The following is a 16,972-nucleotide window of genomic DNA, read 5'->3' on the forward strand; positions in this document are numbered from 1 at the left end:
AACTCCAAACTCCACAAGGACCCGAAATTAAAGTCGTGTGCCTGCTGAAACATAATCTGCCAGAATCAAACAAGTAGCCCTTCAAGATGTCACTGAAGCCGACCCAACGCTATCATATCATATCCTTTTTTTAAGCCACAATGGCCGAACTCCAGTAAATCAACATCGCTCAACATCGCTTTGAAACAGCTTCGTAAGTCATCAATTGGACCTCCAGGGTGCCAACAATACATAAGTCATACGCTGTTAAAACGATGACAAGGCTCGATAATATCCGCTATTTCATGTTTCAAGCCGTTGGCGGACAAACACCAAAATCAAACCCACATGGCTCTTGCTTCGTATCCGACGTGCCGCATCCGTAATACTGTGCAGGGACAGCTGAGTAGCGAGCTTGGTCGTCTTGAACGGTGATCCTTTTGGCCATGCTTTGTATGTACGCCTTGATGGATTCGTGACCACATTCAGAATGTTCGAGTAGCTGGTTCTTCGCCGCCACTATGTCGTCCCGCAGCGAGCTCACAGTACGGGTGAGTTCTTCACGTCTGATTTTCTCATACTCGAACCTGCTCTCCAACTGCGTATTCTGCTCCTTTTTCTTCTGGCGGCATTTGCTGGCTGCAAGCCGATTGCGCGCCCTCGTCTTCTCCTGTTTGTTATCACCCGGAGACGAAGGTTCTGCCGAAGTCGAAGCCCGAGTACTTGCACCTCGACTGCCACCTCGGGATCGAGCGCTACTTCCTCGACGGCGCTTTGCAGGTACCTTAGACGAGTGCTCAATGCTCGAATGGAGCCCTGCGGGTTTGTAAGTCTCAACGGGAGAGCGGTCAGACGGGGGAGTGATTTGGCCGTGCTGAACCTGGTGGTTGGTCGAAATTTGGCCAAGCTGCGGTTTGTTCGAGCTGAGACTGAAACTGTTTGCGATTTTGGTGCCAGCAAAGTTGGAAAATGGCTGGAAATTGTTGACACCGCTCGTGGCGATGCATGAGGGGTTGACAGTGGGCATAGTAGGGTCAGCAGCCCACATATCGATGTCTTCCTCGGCGGAGAGACCGTATGGATTGCCCGCGATCTCAGGGATGTCGGACGGATACTGCAAACGCTGCATCTCCGACGCAGAAATGGTGCCTGACATGTTGCGAGAGATGAAAGGAGCTCCTTGGGAAAAGAAATTGGAGCGAGACATGAGAGGAGGTCAAGTTGAAGAGGGCGAGGATTTGAGGGTTGACTGGAAGCAAGAACCCATGAAGTCAAACAAAGAACAAACAAGAGACGTGATGATGTAGAAAGGGTAGTACGGCAGTAATTGGCGATGTTTGACGGAGTGTTGATGAAGAGAGGAAGCTGGAAGAGGAAGTGGAAGAGGAGGAGGACCAAGGCTGGAAAAGGAGGGAGAGAAAGGGAACCTTTTGGAAGGAGAAGGAGGGACCGGATACTGTGCCATTCACTGTATAGCGCCGAGTAACTAACTATGGGGAAGGCTGGATGAATTATCCGCAGCCAGGGTCCTGCCAATTGGATTTCGCAGCAAGCAAGTCCCGGCAGCTCCTCTTGACATCATCGCTGGCCCGTCCAGGAAGTCCAGGAAGTCCGGAACGCTGGAGCAGCGAGAGGGAGAAATCATCTGTTCACTGTTGGTGTTCGCGACTGTGTACCAGAGATGAAACGTCATCGGCAGCGAAGGCGGCGTCTGATTGGCGGCCGGGCCTCCGTGGCAGCTGGAGTCTTTTTGCTTCTCGTCGGGGCGAACATCCGACAATCAACAGCGGTGGATCAGCACTTCAGCAGAGCTTGCCTGGGCAATTCCTGGACTCTGGATGTGGGGCTCTATTACACTTCCCTGTTGATACCAGCCCGAAACTTGTTCTACGCGCGGCTTCTTGGTCGCACACCCCTCTTTCTGCCGCTGCCCGTCCCACTCGGCCTTGGGTCTTCTGGAGGCTTCGGTCGCGGATGCTTCATCTATATTATTGATCGATAGCTCTCAAGGTTTACAAGCATGCCCTGCTTAGATGAGCGTTAGAGGGCCAGTGGCGCATGGCGATCGCCGTTCGGGCGCATGGCCCAACCAACTGGATCCCGCGGCCGGTCTAGATTGATCTGTGCTCAAGCTCGGCATTATGAATTGTCAATGACGCATTAGTCCGGCATAATTTATATACACTTGTAGCTGAAAAGCTTCAATTCCCCGTCCCTGTTCCTTCTCTGCTCTCGACACTTGTCGCGCGGGCCGGCCCTGCATGTACATGACCTTCCAGGCCACGCCGCTCCCAGATCCGCAGCTGTCGGCTGATGCTGCGCCAGTTCCCAATCAGGAGTGCAACCACCCGCTGGCTCTCGATCTCCTCCTGGATGGCATGGAACGTATCAGGACTCTCGCTTCGCCCGGTCTCGATGAGGAGCGGGCCCAGAGTCGCTGCAAGACGATCCGAACTTAGCTTGTCTGTGCTACTTGCAATGGGACGCCGATTCGACCGTCGGCGCTGGCGCAGCTCCAGTTCGGCCATTCGTTCCGTTTCATGGAGGAGCAGCGAGCACAATCCAAACACCGCACAAATCAGATTGAGCTGCATCGAGCTGGTAAGTGCCAGTATTCCAAGGCTCATGGCTCGCACCTTGGCATAATCCTCGGCCGATAGTCCTGCGAGACAGCTGCCAGTTCGCTGCACCGACCGTGAAGAGATTCGCCCGTGGCAGATATTAACGAGAACTCGATACAGCTGCATAGACCCCAATATACCACCAGGAATTCCTGCTAATAGTGCCTTGAAAGTGAATGCGATGCCCAGAACCTGCGAACTTTGATTTTCCATATCTGGCTCGGGAGCTTCCTCGAGGAAATTTGGCATTCTGCTGCTCCTCATTGTCATATGGATCCTGATCCTTTCCTTCTCTGCGGATAGAACCTGGTCTGCAAAATAATGGTACGTTTGCGTGGCCGTTTCGAGGTCACCATGGTCGACGAACAGGCCTTGCATTCCAGGAGCTACGCGAATGTCAATAATCTAGATGAAAGGAGGACTTGGAAACTGACCATAACTTCGCAGATGGTTGATAGTGGCTACAAAGCACACCGGAAGGTTGAGTGTTGTCGGTGCAAAATCACCTGGGAGTGTTAAGAAGCCAAACCCACCAAGCCTAGCTAGTGTTTCTAACGATTTCCCCTGTAACGATGTCATTAGACAAGATCCCGTAGAGAGCGTAGTAAACGTTTTCATTCGCCGTAAACTCCTTGCCCGGGGTACAGCTGGCTCAGATTTGATATGCATTGTTGATCGCATAGTTCGAATCCGACCGAGGAGCCGGTCTCGTCTCCGCTCTAGCTTGTCCCCGGGTACTGCAAAAATACCATCCACTACGATCGTCAGAGACTGCCTGGGTTCTGGGTTCGTTATCAAAGCACTCACAAGCCCTATCATATTGACTGACGTCATCAGGGTTGGCCCCCAGGGGCTCCAAATATAGATCGCACGCTAGCCTATTAAATGAGTCCGTCGCCAAACGCCGATCGGCAGGCGTCGGCCAGCCGTTGAACCCTGATAACCCTGATAACGTAGGGCAGTGCCAGCTTGATTGCGACGAGTTACTCATTTCACGGGCTTCGCTAGGCATCGATGAGAATGGGTTGTCTGAGCCACTGTATCCGGAACTTGACTGGTCTGTAAATCTGGTGCCCTTTTTTGGTTCCGAGAATGGATTGCTAACGTAGGTTTCTGAGCGTGCAGCTTCGTAGATATCGTCGAATGGGTTCTGGTGAATTAGGTCCCGGTCTACAACTGTAATGGGCATAGACATCCGTTTAGACGGATGATGACAAACAGTGTTGCTGGTAGTGCTTGAATTTACTGACTTCTCACTCGTATCGCTGACCTTTCGAGTTTCATCGTCCGGAGAGACTTTGGATAGCCCGTTGGGCTGAGTAGCAACTACAGCCTGATCCCTTTGTGCCGCAACATCGCCAGCCTCTTCAGAGGTGGAGTTTTTGGGGTTTTCATTGTCTATGTCTCCGTCCTTGCGGATATCAAAATCGAGTCTCCGCCGTCTGTGTGTGCGGGTGCGAAAGAGAGTCTTGAAACCTGCGAAGCGTCGTGAAGAGTATCCCGAGTTAGGCGGAAACTCCAATGGCTCTGTAGCACTGCTACCGGGAGCATCCAGCTTTGTGCTAGGTTCTGGATTGGAAAGTCGTGGGCGGTTCTCCTGTAGTTGGTCCGTAGCGCATTCACCGCTGGACCCGCACACTGTTTTGGGCTCCTCCGGCTCATTCGCTGGTGTTTCTTTCAGTGGCACTTTAATTCGTTGCGGTGACTGGCTCATAATTGACTGTGGCCGGCTCAGAGTCCAAGAACGACCATTGTCGGACGCGTTGCTTCCTTTCCCTGACGACCGGGAAAAGATGCTGTCGAGGCGGACCATCCTGCTATGCAAAGTAGCCGTAAAGGGTGTGTCAAGAAAATCCGCTCCGGTGTGAAACAAGTTGGTTTCTTTATGGGGGGTTTCGGCGTGGAAACAGAGCTGAACCCGTTTCTTCGCCCTTTCCATTTGGTGTTGGCGGGCTGCAACCATCGCCCCTTCCTTTTTCGTGGGCTCATGCGTCGTCCCGAGAAAGAAGGTACGACCACAGCCGGCATCCATGATCCGAGCTTTCGTGGCTGAGGATCGGCGAGTGTCGAGTTCCTTGAGGGAGCTCAAAATGAGCCCTGTAATTTGTTCAGTCGTACAGATCATACACCAACGGGCATATCTCATACAGGATAAGAAAATACAAGGAATACATCAGGAATTCATACAAAGAAGGGCGTGAATCATCACATTTGTTGTACAAATGGCAGAAATCTATTGTTGTAAAGCCAAACGCCGATGCTAGACTGCTGGCTGGCTATGAACTCCCCTGCAGGAGTCACGCCGAATGAATCCAAAGTCATAATATACCATCTTTGTGTCGAACAGCGGTTCCAGAAAGATAGGAACATTCAGAATGAGCCAGCCATTCGTCCGTCGACGGGCCATATCGAGGTCGTCTCAGGGCTGATCTGTAGATAAAACAAAAACACCGTTCCAATGCAAATTGCAGGCCATGCGAAGACATCTGGGTGTGTCCTTAAATCATAAAGCTTCGTCACCTTCACCTTCTAGCAGGATGTACTGTAAAATGTCGCTTAGTGTAAGAACGCCTTTTAATCGGAAATTGTCGTCTACTACAACTAGACGGTGCACGCGGGATTTGCGGATGGTATCGAAAATGGTGTCTAGGCCATCGTTTAGTGAGCAGGTATAGATTCCAGGGAAATCCTGTGGCCCATGGATCAGCAAGCAAGACTAATTGAGGTATAGATGGAAGCAAGTAATACCGAAGGTCGCTTCTTCAATGCTTCGCCAACCGTAAGGCTCAAGTCATCATATACGCCGCCCTTAATCAATGTGATGACGTCTACTGATTCGAAGACATTGTACACAACACCTAGAAAATGTGAGCAAGCGATACAAACCGTCACATTTAAATGTCCATACCTTCCGAGTTCACAATCGGCACACTGGATATACTCCGCTCGACCAGGATATGAATCACGTCAATGACCGGCGTGTCCATTGACGCGGTCGCAATATCATCGTAGGAACCCAGCTGAATTTCCCCCAAGGGTTTCTTCAGTTTCTGCGTGTCGTTAAGGTTGACTGCCACAAATTTGAGAATACGGTACTGCGTGATGACGCTGAGGACAAGATGCCGATCTGTTTGGCTATCGTTGGTGACAAGCGGAATCCTTCGAGCTCGGGACTCGAGCATACGCCGGCAGGCCTCGTACAGCGGTCGCTCTGGATCAATGGAGATTGTCTCGGGAGGCGCAACGCCCAATGCCTTTTCCACCTCTGTATCGCCGTGTCAGTTCAAGGCGCATAACGGGAAGGGGAATTCCGGTTTCCACGGACCTCGAAGGTTATCCAAGCGGAATTGGTCGATCTGGTCCAAAGCTGCAGGGTTCTGGAAGTAATATTGAATGACATTGATATAATCCGACGTAGTCAGAAGACCAGCGAATGTGGACGACTTGGAATCCCATAATGGTGCCGAAACAATTCCTATCATGCGCGTGGAGTCAACACTGGCTCTTCTCGTAGATTGTGGCCGCCCAAAGTTGCAGGCGCAAAAGTACATACCATTCTGGATGAGAATGTTCAAACTTTCTTTCACTGAGAGCGCCGTATCGAAGACAATGAGCCGGAAACTCAGCGGGAGGACGTCATAGCTAGTGCGAACCTTGAGGAAGTTGCGAATGGCACTCTAGAACAGAAAGAATGGAGCTCAATTAGCCTTGACCTTGGACGACTCATCATTGGGAAACAGTAAGCGATGGCAAATGGGGGGGACACAGTGATCGATTGAGGTCTCCCTCTCAAGAGAGAGAGTTCTGACGTATGCGAGACATGGGGAAGAAACGAAACAGACCAAGCCTCAAGGAGTCAAAAAGTCCCGGGCGAGACAGCAGGGATGTAAGCAGGGAAAACGCAAAAGTTAAACTCACCAGGCCTTGACGCTCCTCCCGATCGATCGCCCTGTCCGGCTGAGATGGGGGCATTGGATGTGAGGGGGGTCGTGATCGGAGGTAGGAGGAGGGCTGGACAAAACCACGCTCGTGACCGCAGATTGGAAGGAGGGGAGGGTCGGAAAGGGACGCGGACGGGAGCGTACGGGTGCCGACTGTGCGAAGCGTGGAGGAGGGAAAAAACGTGGTGGAAGGAGGAGTGCTGGTGGTGGTGGTGGTGTCGTTGGTCGGAGGCGGCAGCCCGGAAGCGCTGATTCTGCCCGTGGGGTTGCTGGCGCTGGTGCTGGCTGCCCGTTCACGATGCTGCTGCTGGTGTTGACGATACGGGTTCCCTTCAGACAAAATCGCCATTCTCGACTCAGCACCGGGGCACAGAGAGCCGCATACGAACTTGACCGAAGGAGGGGTAGCTACGTGTCTAACTGGCTGGGAACTTTTTGCAGGGATTGAAGAAGCAAACCAGTCGAACGATACAAGAGTTTAGGATACGTATACGAAGAGCTTCGACTGAGGGGCAAAAAGAAGAACAAGAATGAATTTCATAACCCCATGGCTAGACGTAAAACACCGGTGTAATGCGACAGTTAGTATCTTTATCTATGGGTTCACCAATGACGCTTTCCAAAACTCGCGGGCCTGGGCAGCTCCCGACAGCATACGGACGGGAGGGGGAAAGGAGGGGTTCCCTCTGCCAGAATATTAATAGCTTACCACCGCATTCCTGTTCCTGTTGAGGTGCAGGATATCCAGTCTACCTGTCGTCCTCATTCTTGTTCCAACCGAACCATATCATTTCCAAGATGGTGCTCTATCTCTTCCTCAACCAAAGCTGTCAATTTATTTGCGGCCTCAGGCCTCCTCTTCTTCAGCCAAACGGCAACCCCGCCATCCCCGCACGTGATCCAACAGCGCGGCGGCACTCGGACCCGACACTGACTCTCTATCCAACTCCATCCATCCCATCGCTACAACCAGACCTCAGTCCGATGTCAAAGACTCAGAAGAACAGTACAATGTATGCCGTGAATCAGCAGAAACCGAATCTGCAAATTGTGTTCTCAGATGCCCGGGAAGACCAAAAGCATGCACCACAGCACCGTGTATTTACATCTCTCTATTGATGAATACCATTCAAACAGATACCCAAGTTGAACTTCATCCTCACTCCGCCCATTGATATATTGTCTGTGGCGGAAACTATGTAGACTGTTGTCACAGCTAAGCCTCGGTTTTAAACGCAACCTTTATTGACCATAGAACCAACCATCGGATGCTAGAGACACTTCTAGTTGTAGACCTGGTTGTGGTGTGAGTATATACGGCTTAAACTGATATCATTCGGACGAAATAAAATACATACAGTTCGTTTCACCGGCGCATCAAAGCGCGCCCACATCCCATATTGCACGTTATCCGCAGGGGTCAACCGAGTGCTATATTCCTTGGAGCCGAACAAGAAGCTCATCGGGAATAAGGGCTCAAATGGTGCAGCCTTTTGTATTGACTGAATTTCTTCAAGCGAAAGTTTTGTCGTAATCGCATCGTTCATGACCTTAATGTGGTCTGCACTCTGGACCCCAACAATGGGTATCACATAGGTCGACTGATGAAAAAGATACGCCAGGGCCTGTTGCGTTTGCCTGTTTAGCGTCATTCCAGCAAAAAGGAAGGATGAGTAGTAAGTAACCTACAATGGCTTGGACCGTAGTCTCCTTCGTAACAGCGACCTTCTCCAAAGCATCTGATACAGAGATCTCATGCACGTCCAGCTCGTAAAAACTCTTCTGTCCAGCTAGCTTTTCTTCCCGTTCTCGTCGCTGCTGAGAAGACAGAAGTAAGCCACCCCCGAGTGCAGCCCAGGGAACAATTGCCATCCCCTGGTCTTCACACATGGAGATGATCTCGGCTTCCATGTCACGGTATGCAGCGTTCCAGCGACCCTGGTATATGGAGAATGGGGTGAGACCGTTTTTTCGGGCGACTAGGCGTCGGGATTAGCATTGATACAAAGCAAAGTAGGTGCAGAAGATGAAGTTTACGTACACTCGTTGGCCTTCACAACGACCCATGCTGGAGTATCAGAAACACCCAAATACAGCACTTGCTTCGACATGACGTAGGAATGTAGATGGGTCATGACTTCTTCCACAGACGTAGCAAAATCCCACCTATTGAGCTAAGTATTAGCCAGCGAACGTCCAATACAATGTATCGGACCTAAGGGGAAACATACCAATGAACATAAAGAATATCAATATAATCCGTCTCCAGCCTCTTCAAACTCTCCCTCACAGAAACAAGCATACTCTTCGCTGAGTTTCCCACAAAGTTACTCTGCAGAGGGTCACTCTCACGGCTACCAGCACGACAATGCGCCGAGTACTTGGTCGCAATCACCATTTGGTCCCGGACACCCCGGTCCTTCATCCAGGCGCCAATATGGGCCTCGGATTGCCCATTGTTGTAGACATTCGCGGTGTCGATGAAGTTACCGCCCAGCGCGAAGAATTCATCTAGTAGCTTAAAGGGCTCTTCGCTGACTCCGAACAGCTCGCTCCATTCATTTCCGAAGCTGATGCCCCCAAGGCAGATGGGGGAGACTTTGACTGAAGCTGTTGGGGAGAGGATACGGTGGTTTGCTAGGGGGCTTGAAGGTTTGGATGGGGGTTGGAAGAGAGACATTTTGGTAACGGGAAGAAAGATGATAAACTAAAGTAATGGCAAGATTGTTACCAGGAGTATAATGCTTGCAGCAGCATGTTTATATAGATGTCATCTACTCCACTTTGTATATTCGCATCGGCTTATGCCACATGCTTACGGCTCCAAAGCTCAATGTAAAATTCATTGCTATATAAGTATCTAAGCCCCAGGTGAGAAGTATAAAGGGCCATAACGTAAGGTAAAGAGTGGGGCATAAGCAACCTGCATTAGTTTCAGCCTTCCTCCACAAGAACCGATCAAGCCCGGACAAAGAATATTTTAACGGGCCAATCATGTGCGTAATGCATGAATAGCCTTGTCTGTTTCCATGGTTCTTCTCAGTTGAACCCATCTATGAGTCCCGAACGCATTACATCTTAGAACTGGATATTATTGACCACAATATTTTAGGTAATGACCGGAGAAGTCGGGACAGGAGCAGTCGAATCTTCTTTTTTATGTCGATTTTCAGCTTGGCAAATGGGAAGCTATAGTAGCAAAGGCAGGCGTTTGCCATTTAATATGCCCGAATAGCTAACTTAAAAGTCGATTCCTAAACCGAGGTTGCACAGGAAGAGAAAAGAAGCTGTAATTCTATTGACAGGCTCAATAACATATCAACCGAAAATAAATATTCTATATTCAGAGCGAAGAGCACCCGAAAGCATTAATCCTTTGCCTGCAAACAAAAGCAGAGAAACATTCACAAGTCTAATTCATTATTTTTGCGTAGGGCTTCTATTCTACGAAGCCTGGGCTGTTGCATCGGCACCATTCGTTTCGCTTTCCTTCTGAGCGGCGCTCGGGCTAGTGCCAGTTTTGAGGTAGTTTTCGTATTCTCCAATACGCTTTCCACCCTGGATCCAGCGCTCACGGTACTCCTTCTGCTTTATCTGGGCCAGCTTGTTCAGCGCAGGCCAGTAGGCCGAGTGGTCGTATTTGAAATCAACTTCTCCTCCAACGGATGTCAGAAGCTGGCTGGGGGGCACATGGTTGCCCAATTTCTCGTTGAACTTGAGCTTTTCCCTAGTAACGGGGTCAAGGAACGGGGTGACGATCTTGAAGAAACCCATGATGAGGAACGACACTGGCCGGTGTTAGCTGACTGACTACCACAAGCTCAACTTTGGACAATAACTTACGGTTAATAACCAACGCCCGCCCCAATCTCTCCGGATAATGATTCTGCAAGAAGTTCACCGTATCTCTCGCCTGCCCAATACTAGCGTTCTGTCCAGACTTTGTCTCGCCATAGTCCACGATCAGCGCCAGCGTCTCCTGATCCGGAGGCATCAGTTCAATCGCCCGCTCCAGCATAAAGACGAGATGCTGGACCTGCCGATCGCTCTTCTCGGTATTCTGGTTCGATGGCAAAAGATACAAACACGGCCGGCCGTGGATATCGTAGCCTAGGAGCACCTGCTTCCCTGTTTCGTTCTCGATGGAGATGTAGTCGGGCGTCAATTTCTCAATTCCGTACTCACGGCGCCAGGTAAGCGTACGCTGAAGTCGCGCCACAGCCTCGGGGGCGTTCCATTTCGTGGCACGTAAATAGCGGAGAAGGCATTCGCGGGTGAGGAACATGCGCTCATCGTCTGTTATGGCTTCGGTCGGGGCATTCTTAGCGGACGTCGTTGGGACAGTGGTCCACTCGGATACAGACTTGAGGACGCTATCATATTTAGTTTGTTGGTCTGATGTCAATTGAGCGGGCTGAGCGGGTTTGGCGGTGTCGATGGGGCGGGGGAATGGTTTCTTGATGACACCGTCTGCGGCGGATAACGGCAAATTGAGACTCTCAATCGTCTCCTGAGGGGCTGAGGACTCAGAGGCCGGCTGGTCCTGAGCTGGAGGTTCTGCCTGAGGTGTAGTTTCAGTTTCTGTTGAAACCTGGGGCTTTTCAGCTGCGGCGGCGTCACCGTTGACTGGGGTAGTCGTCGCTGGGGCGTCGGATGGAGCGGTGGACATGGCGAAGTATCCGTGGACGGTTGGTTGCAATTGGGTTCAAAGAAAAACGTCAACAAAACAGCCGCTCACGAAACCGAATATTAGGACTTGGAAGAAAGGCAATTTTATGAAAAGATTCAGCTCTCATGCGATGTTTCCTTCGTGGCTTCCGAGCCGCTGAAAATAAGGCGTGATTGGCGCTCTCTTCAAGAGAAATGATCGACAAGATAGTCTAGACGGCTGCATAGCATATAATATGCACATTTCTGCTGATTAATAGTACACTCCGGGGTCCGCGGCCCATGAAAGCTGTACAGCATCAACCACCAACAACAGACACACCAAACAATAAACTACACGTACCCACCCAGCCTTTAAACAAAATGGTATGGAAATCTTCCCAAGTATTCTACCGCAACAAAATTCTAATCCACACCAGAGCAAAGACTCCTCTCCAACGCACATCCACATGCACCACCCGCGTCTAGCAGACTACTTCGAAGACTTCACGCGCCCACATACAAGCCAAACTGCATCGCTAGCTTCATCGTCCTCGTCCTCACACACATACCATAACCACACGGTCACATATGGCTCCTCGTCGCCGGCTCTGATCCCCTCTTTCCTCCCCGTCGAGGAGATCTACGTGGCGCCGCAGTATCAGCCGCCGAACCCAGAGGACGAGGACGACGTTGTTCCTGACCAGCACGCGGCATTTGGAATAACGAGGGCTATGGAGAGACGCAGGGAAACTGTTTGGAGGGATTTGGGACTTGAGGGGTTAGTTACCAGTGGTGGGGCTGGTGCGAGGGGTGCAGCGAAGGGGGGGAAAGTGAGAGTTAAGGATGCGGGGAGATTGATGGGTGGAAAGAGGGTTGTTTGTTTGCGGTGATGTCACATTTTACCTCCACATTTTACGTCTTGTCGCGGTCGGTGTTGAGTGGCTTTTTTTACACGTTTATTGATACCCGGATGGAATGGTCATTATGATATCGTTACACCTAAACACCTCATTATACATTTACAGGAGCTAAAGTTGCTCCTAAATCTTGGCTATATCGACCCGTGTCCGCTCGTATAGATTGTGGCTTACGTTTTTCTGTTCCTGCTCTTCCTCGCTGACGACGCGGGGGTGGATTGCCATCTGAGCGTAGGTCCCTGCTGCTCGTCGCCTGGAAATGGGGCCTGGGTTTATTGTGAGGATGCTGTCGACCACCTGTTTATTATTAGCACAATAGTCATCGTCGGAAGTTACCGGGATAGCAATACCTTGACGAACGGCGGCAGCATACTAGGCACAATGAGGATATCTGGCCGCACATTCCACCATTCACCGAGCTTGGAATAGGGTACATCCAGGGCAGCACCAGTTGCTAGCCCACCATCGATTCCGGGTCTCGGAAGAGCATCCCTAGATGTTGGCGGGAATATGGGCATAAAGTGTCGCTGTTCAATCATGTATTTCACTAGACGTGTTAGGATGTTGGCCTCCTTGGGTCTTCCGTGGAGAGCTTCTTCACGCCGCAGTTCGTACAGCACATCGTGCGAGCACATTCCGATAACAGTTTCATTCAGCGAAAATGTCACTGGGTTGGACACCATGCGAGCTTGTTTTGGCAGTCCAAGCTCCTTCTTGGGTAGCTGCTCTTGTGGCCATGAAACGTGTTTGCTCACGGCATCCCTAACGGAGGGGACGAGAGCAATTGTGATGCTCGGGACGGCAGCAGCGAGCTTTTGTAGTTGTGTGGATATGAAATGCCTAAAGACAGTTGTGAGGGTAACGGTATCCGGGTCAATGTTGTTAGATTCTGGAAGGTCAAAATCACCCGATGCTAGCAATGGGTGCTCAGTGTCCAGGAACGGTCCCATGAGGATGAGCCCATCCGCATAACTCTCTGCGGCTTTTTGGCAAATTTCCTTCAGAGGCTCAAAATCTAAATTGTCGTCTGTTGTATACGGTCCGGAGGCGATCATAACATTCAATGGTGAAGACCCAGACTCCGATACGCGCTCATTAGTAGTCTCAATGGTAGGAACGGACGACACGGCAGGCGGCAAAAGAGGTGGTGGAAGAACCTCTTTGACCGAAAAGTAATTTCCCGACGCATTGATCCCCAGCAAAGCAACAATTTGCCCGGGGAAGAAGTTCACTGACGGGATCGACTCCACATTCAAAGGCACCCTCTTACCGGCCCCTGAGCGCCTCGACGTCTCAAGTACGAGCGACGCTGGATTGAGCTTCCCCTCTACACTGTCAGAAGCAATGCGTCCTACAGCAACAATCTCGCTCGTGCTCTGGACAGCAGCACTCCCGAACGTGATGTCTTCGTTCTCGTACTTCTTCTCGAATATGGCCGTAAACTCATCAATCCGGTCGTCGAGAATCTCAGATGTTTCCGACAATCGCATAGCCATAGGTTTATACCCAAACTTCTTGAGATCCGTGTTCGCGGCGGGACGAATTCGAGGCTCTGGGAACGGCGCCATGGGTGTTTCGGGCAGAGACAGGTGCTCGTTGAGCGTTTCAATCGTCTGGCCAGGATTCGGGCGCTCTGAAAACGGGACAGATCTATACCAATTCATCAGCAATTCGTTATACAAACGAAGCAGCCAAAACATACTGTACACTATCCCCTCCACCATTCGTCGAAGCCTTTGTCTTCGAACTAAGCGGCGAATCAACCTTCTTCGAAACCGACGGCGACGAAAATTCCGCTTTCCTCTTTGCCGAACCACCAGCACTCCCGGGGGTTCTCCCAGGCGTCAATCCATCCAGCCTATTCCAAAAAATCACATCAGCATACCCTCAACAAGAGCACAAGGTGATAGCGCAGGGTAAAACCTACATCCCAAAAACATCACCAGTACCTGCCCCGGCACCCATCCCCATATCCCTCTCCCTCGCCCTCGGGGTCGCCGCGGCACCACCACTGCGCTTCTCAACCTGCTGCCGGCCCCTCGCCTGCCGCTCCAAATTATCCTGCACATCCCGCTTAAACAGCCTCACAGTCTCCAGATCAAGTTTAGTCTCCTCAGACCCCATGCGCAGACAATACGACTCCCATCGGTAAAACAATTCCTGGGCGGTGATCCCATGAACCCGCATTATAGACTGCAGCTCCCCCAGGACGTCTGCGGGGAGACCATCCGGCGCGGAGGGCGCAAAGAGCTCGGTTAGTTCGCCATTGGATGTTTCCGAGGCGGCTGGGTCCTGTACGGAGCCCATTGTTGTAGAATTTGGGACTGAGGGGTTGAGGGGGCCTGAATGTGAGATCTTGGGTTTAGATTTGGTGTCGGCTTGGACTGCGTTGATTGTACGGCACTTTTGATAAATGGGAACGCGAAACGCGTGCGGAAACGCGTTCTGGCGTTTCTTACCGCCTGCTGTATTGGGTGCCATATATCTTGTGCACGTGATATCATCCGCGGTCTTAGTTACTATAGGTGTAGATTTACAGCTCCCTTGCGGGCTTTTGCTTGGTTGTTTGAATTGGGTCTTGAGACATAGTGATTACATGCTTGAAAGCGAAGCATAGGTTCGACGGAATGGATGTTCAAAAGTGCGCCTCCTAACTCGCTACATAGGCAACCAAATAGGTAAAGGTACCCGGAAGATATCACTTCAATACTTTTGCTCTAATGTTCGCTAGCCATACAGCATAATCATAGTCAATACAACATGGAGAAGAGTCCCCCTAGTGCAGCCCCTGCGTTCCGATGCCCGAGGAAGGATGACAAGTTTTGAGACAATGCCCGAAACGAAAAGACCCATACAGTATGGACAATAAGAGAGAAAGAAAACCCCAATGCGACGAACAGACGTTAGAATAATGTACCTACATATTCGTACTCATTCGGTGCACGATGGGAACAGCGCTCGGCGGCAGACTACCCATCTCGGTCACCACCATGTCAACGTATTCGGCGGGCGTGGCGTCGTATAAGAGGTTCAATAGTTGCAGGTTGGGCGTGTCCCTCCAGTCAGCGAGTGCGGATGTGTTAGTTTTTGATGCAGGAGTGGACTCAGATGGGCTGGGGTTGGAGGCAGCGGCCTTGCCTCCCTTCTTTGGTTCTGGCTGCGCAACCGCAGCAGGGTCTGGCAGGTCCGTCAATTGGGTTGGTGGCTGTGTCAGGACCAGCTCATCGGCATCGGCAATCTCGTTGACGACAATGCTGTCCAGGGCGACGCGGTCTGTGAATTTGACTGTCTCGCAGCATACGATGACGGGGATTTCAACACCTCCGGCACGCTCTTTGGCCGACATGGCGACCAGCGCCGTGCCGACGCGCGAATACAGCCGTCCGTTACTGGTCATGGCGTGGGCGCCGAGGAAGACCTTCGTTGCGTCCTTGACCGCATGGCTGATGCCGTTCATGAGAGAATATTGCACCTCTAGACCGGCGTTGGCCAGTGTTCTCGCCAAGTTCTTACCCTCGAAAAGCGGGCGGGAGTCGATGATGGAGACGCGGAATTTCTTGCCCTGCTTGAACGCAGTGAGAAGAGTCTGTTTCACGATGGAGCTGCCCGCAAATGTGACAACAACATCACCATCTTTAATCTTCTGTGCTGCACTGCCAGCAATGACCTGGTCCGCAACAGTGATTTTCTCGCGAATAAAACTGTCAATGAACTCGCACAATGTCGTCTTGGCCTGCGCTTCGGGAACTGACGGGTCGATGGAGGCAATTTCCAGCTTGAGGGCTCGAATGGCATTTCCCTGGCTAATGGAGAGGGGGCGGCATGTAGAGAGGTAGGTAATCTGATGAGATAGATGGGTGGTCAAGTGACGGGCAAGGGATGTCCCCATAGGTGTCGTATAAGCTTCAATTACCTAGTCAGGTCAGCAACACTCCAGCAATTGAATCGTAGAATGTGACTGTAAAAAAGGCGAATCATACCCTCTTGAAAGCCAACAACGTCGCAACACATCTCGCACTGCTTCCACAAACCACATAGTCCCTCAGCTGCAACCCCAACGCCAACACAGCGGGATGCACTTCCTTCCCAACACCCGCAACTGTAGCCCGCCGTTGCTGTCCATAAAGATGTCCAAAAACAGCAACATTCTTATCCTCCTGCTTCTTCTTGCTCTCTCCCTGGGGCACATTCGGCGCAGATCCTCGTCTAGGAGCAGAGCCCTTCGGTCCTTTAGCGCCTGGTCCGGCGGCCGCACCTCCAGCATCAGCACCACCCTTCTTCCCAGCCGGTGTTCCCGGGCCTTGTCCGCCTGGTGCGCCGCCGCCGCCGCCCTCGCGGTCTGCCTTTTCGCGGGCCCGACGGGCGGCCTTTTCGGCCTTAGCCTTCTTCTTCAGCTCCGCGGGTGAGAGCCCTTCGGCTCCTGGTGCTGCATCGGCGGGGCTGTCTTTGTCTTTCGGTTGTTGTTGTTGTTGTTGTTGTTGTTGTTGTTGTTGTTGTTGTTGCTTGGCGGGCTTTGCGGGTTTCGGGGCCTTCTGGCCTTGCGGTTGGGATGGTTGAGAGGCGGGTTGCTGCTGTTCCATCTTTGCGGCTGACGGATCCGAAGCGGGCGCAGGGGTAGGAGCGGCGGGGGAGGATGATACGGCGTTTAAGGTAGGGTCGGCTGAAGTCGCCATGTTGAGAGCACGGGGTTGAATGCGATGGCGGCAATCAGGAGGGGCATTGGAGACTTTTTTTCGGGCGGTTGTGGGGATGGAGGGAAGCGCGGTGGATTTGACTCACACGCCGAAACGGGGGATGATGCCATAAGCGGCAACTAACGCAAGTTGCAGGAGAGACTAACGCAAGCAACTCGAACTATGAACTA

At 51.6% G+C, this 16,972-nt stretch overlaps 9 protein-coding genes across 9 annotated transcripts; 2 read left to right on the forward strand and 7 right to left on the reverse strand.

Annotated features, from left to right (window-relative positions):
• Window positions 1-289: 289 nt before the first annotated feature.
• On the reverse strand, window positions 290-1,186 carry atfB (bZIP transcription factor atfB; the record flags this gene model as incomplete). Its single annotated transcript, XM_041698329.1, has 1 exon — window positions 290-1,186. The coding sequence occupies one exon, from the start codon at window positions 1,184-1,186 to the stop codon at window positions 290-292; it is 897 nt and encodes a 298-aa protein (XP_041551525.1).
• A 994-nt stretch (window positions 1,187-2,180) lies between these two features.
• APUU_12160A (uncharacterized protein) lies at window positions 2,181-4,806 on the reverse strand (the record flags this gene model as incomplete). The annotated part of the gene is made up of 4 exons (XM_041698331.1): window positions 2,181-2,986; window positions 3,035-3,355; window positions 3,408-4,697; window positions 4,788-4,806. 4 exons carry the CDS (start codon window positions 4,804-4,806, stop codon window positions 2,181-2,183), a joined length of 2,436 nt encoding a protein of 811 aa, XP_041551526.1.
• A 297-nt stretch (window positions 4,807-5,103) lies between these two features.
• snf4 (AMP-activated serine/threonine-protein kinase regulatory subunit SNF4) lies at window positions 5,104-6,890 on the reverse strand (the record flags this gene model as incomplete). The annotated part of the gene is made up of 6 exons (XM_041698332.1): window positions 5,104-5,289; window positions 5,349-5,458; window positions 5,509-5,865; window positions 5,926-6,075; window positions 6,154-6,277; window positions 6,519-6,890. The coding sequence occupies 6 exons, from the start codon at window positions 6,888-6,890 to the stop codon at window positions 5,104-5,106; spliced, it is 1,299 nt and encodes a 432-aa protein (XP_041551527.1).
• A 449-nt stretch (window positions 6,891-7,339) lies between these two features.
• APUU_12162S (uncharacterized protein) lies at window positions 7,340-7,660 on the forward strand (the record flags this gene model as incomplete). Its single annotated transcript, XM_041698333.1, has 1 exon — window positions 7,340-7,660. One exon carries the CDS (start codon window positions 7,340-7,342, stop codon window positions 7,658-7,660), a length of 321 nt encoding a protein of 106 aa, XP_041551528.1.
• A 164-nt stretch (window positions 7,661-7,824) lies between these two features.
• Window positions 7,825-9,221, reverse strand: APUU_12163A (uncharacterized protein; the record flags this gene model as incomplete). The annotated part of the gene is made up of 5 exons (XM_041698334.1): window positions 7,825-7,836; window positions 7,900-8,166; window positions 8,231-8,520; window positions 8,583-8,707; window positions 8,773-9,221. 5 exons carry the CDS (start codon window positions 9,219-9,221, stop codon window positions 7,825-7,827), a joined length of 1,143 nt encoding a protein of 380 aa, XP_041551529.1.
• A 764-nt stretch (window positions 9,222-9,985) lies between these two features.
• On the reverse strand, window positions 9,986-11,210 carry APUU_12164A (CRAL/TRIO domain protein; the record flags this gene model as incomplete). Its single annotated transcript, XM_041698335.1, has 2 exons — window positions 9,986-10,329; window positions 10,385-11,210. The coding sequence occupies 2 exons, from the start codon at window positions 11,208-11,210 to the stop codon at window positions 9,986-9,988; spliced, it is 1,170 nt and encodes a 389-aa protein (XP_041551530.1).
• A 362-nt stretch (window positions 11,211-11,572) lies between these two features.
• APUU_12165S (Apc13 domain protein) lies at window positions 11,573-12,081 on the forward strand (the record flags this gene model as incomplete). Its single annotated transcript, XM_041698336.1, has 2 exons — window positions 11,573-11,575; window positions 11,629-12,081. The coding sequence occupies 2 exons, from the start codon at window positions 11,573-11,575 to the stop codon at window positions 12,079-12,081; spliced, it is 456 nt and encodes a 151-aa protein (XP_041551531.1).
• Window positions 12,082-12,231: 150 nt separating this feature from the next.
• On the reverse strand, window positions 12,232-14,415 carry POL12 (DNA-directed DNA polymerase alpha subunit POL12; the record flags this gene model as incomplete). Its single annotated transcript, XM_041698337.1, has 4 exons — window positions 12,232-12,405; window positions 12,459-13,758; window positions 13,811-13,966; window positions 14,036-14,415. The coding sequence occupies 4 exons, from the start codon at window positions 14,413-14,415 to the stop codon at window positions 12,232-12,234; spliced, it is 2,010 nt and encodes a 669-aa protein (XP_041551532.1).
• Window positions 14,416-15,025: 610 nt separating this feature from the next.
• Window positions 15,026-16,781, reverse strand: APUU_12167A (translation initiation factor eIF2B subunit delta; the record flags this gene model as incomplete). Its single annotated transcript, XM_041698338.1, has 2 exons — window positions 15,026-16,021; window positions 16,089-16,781. 2 exons carry the CDS (start codon window positions 16,779-16,781, stop codon window positions 15,026-15,028), a joined length of 1,689 nt encoding a protein of 562 aa, XP_041551533.1.
• Between the last annotated feature and the right edge of the window lie 191 nt (window positions 16,782-16,972).

This window comes from Aspergillus puulaauensis, chromosome 1 (assembly GCF_016861865.1).
Source record: "Aspergillus puulaauensis MK2 DNA, chromosome 1, nearly complete sequence".
Classification (NCBI taxonomy): Eukaryota; Fungi; Ascomycota; class Eurotiomycetes; order Eurotiales; family Aspergillaceae; genus Aspergillus; species Aspergillus puulaauensis.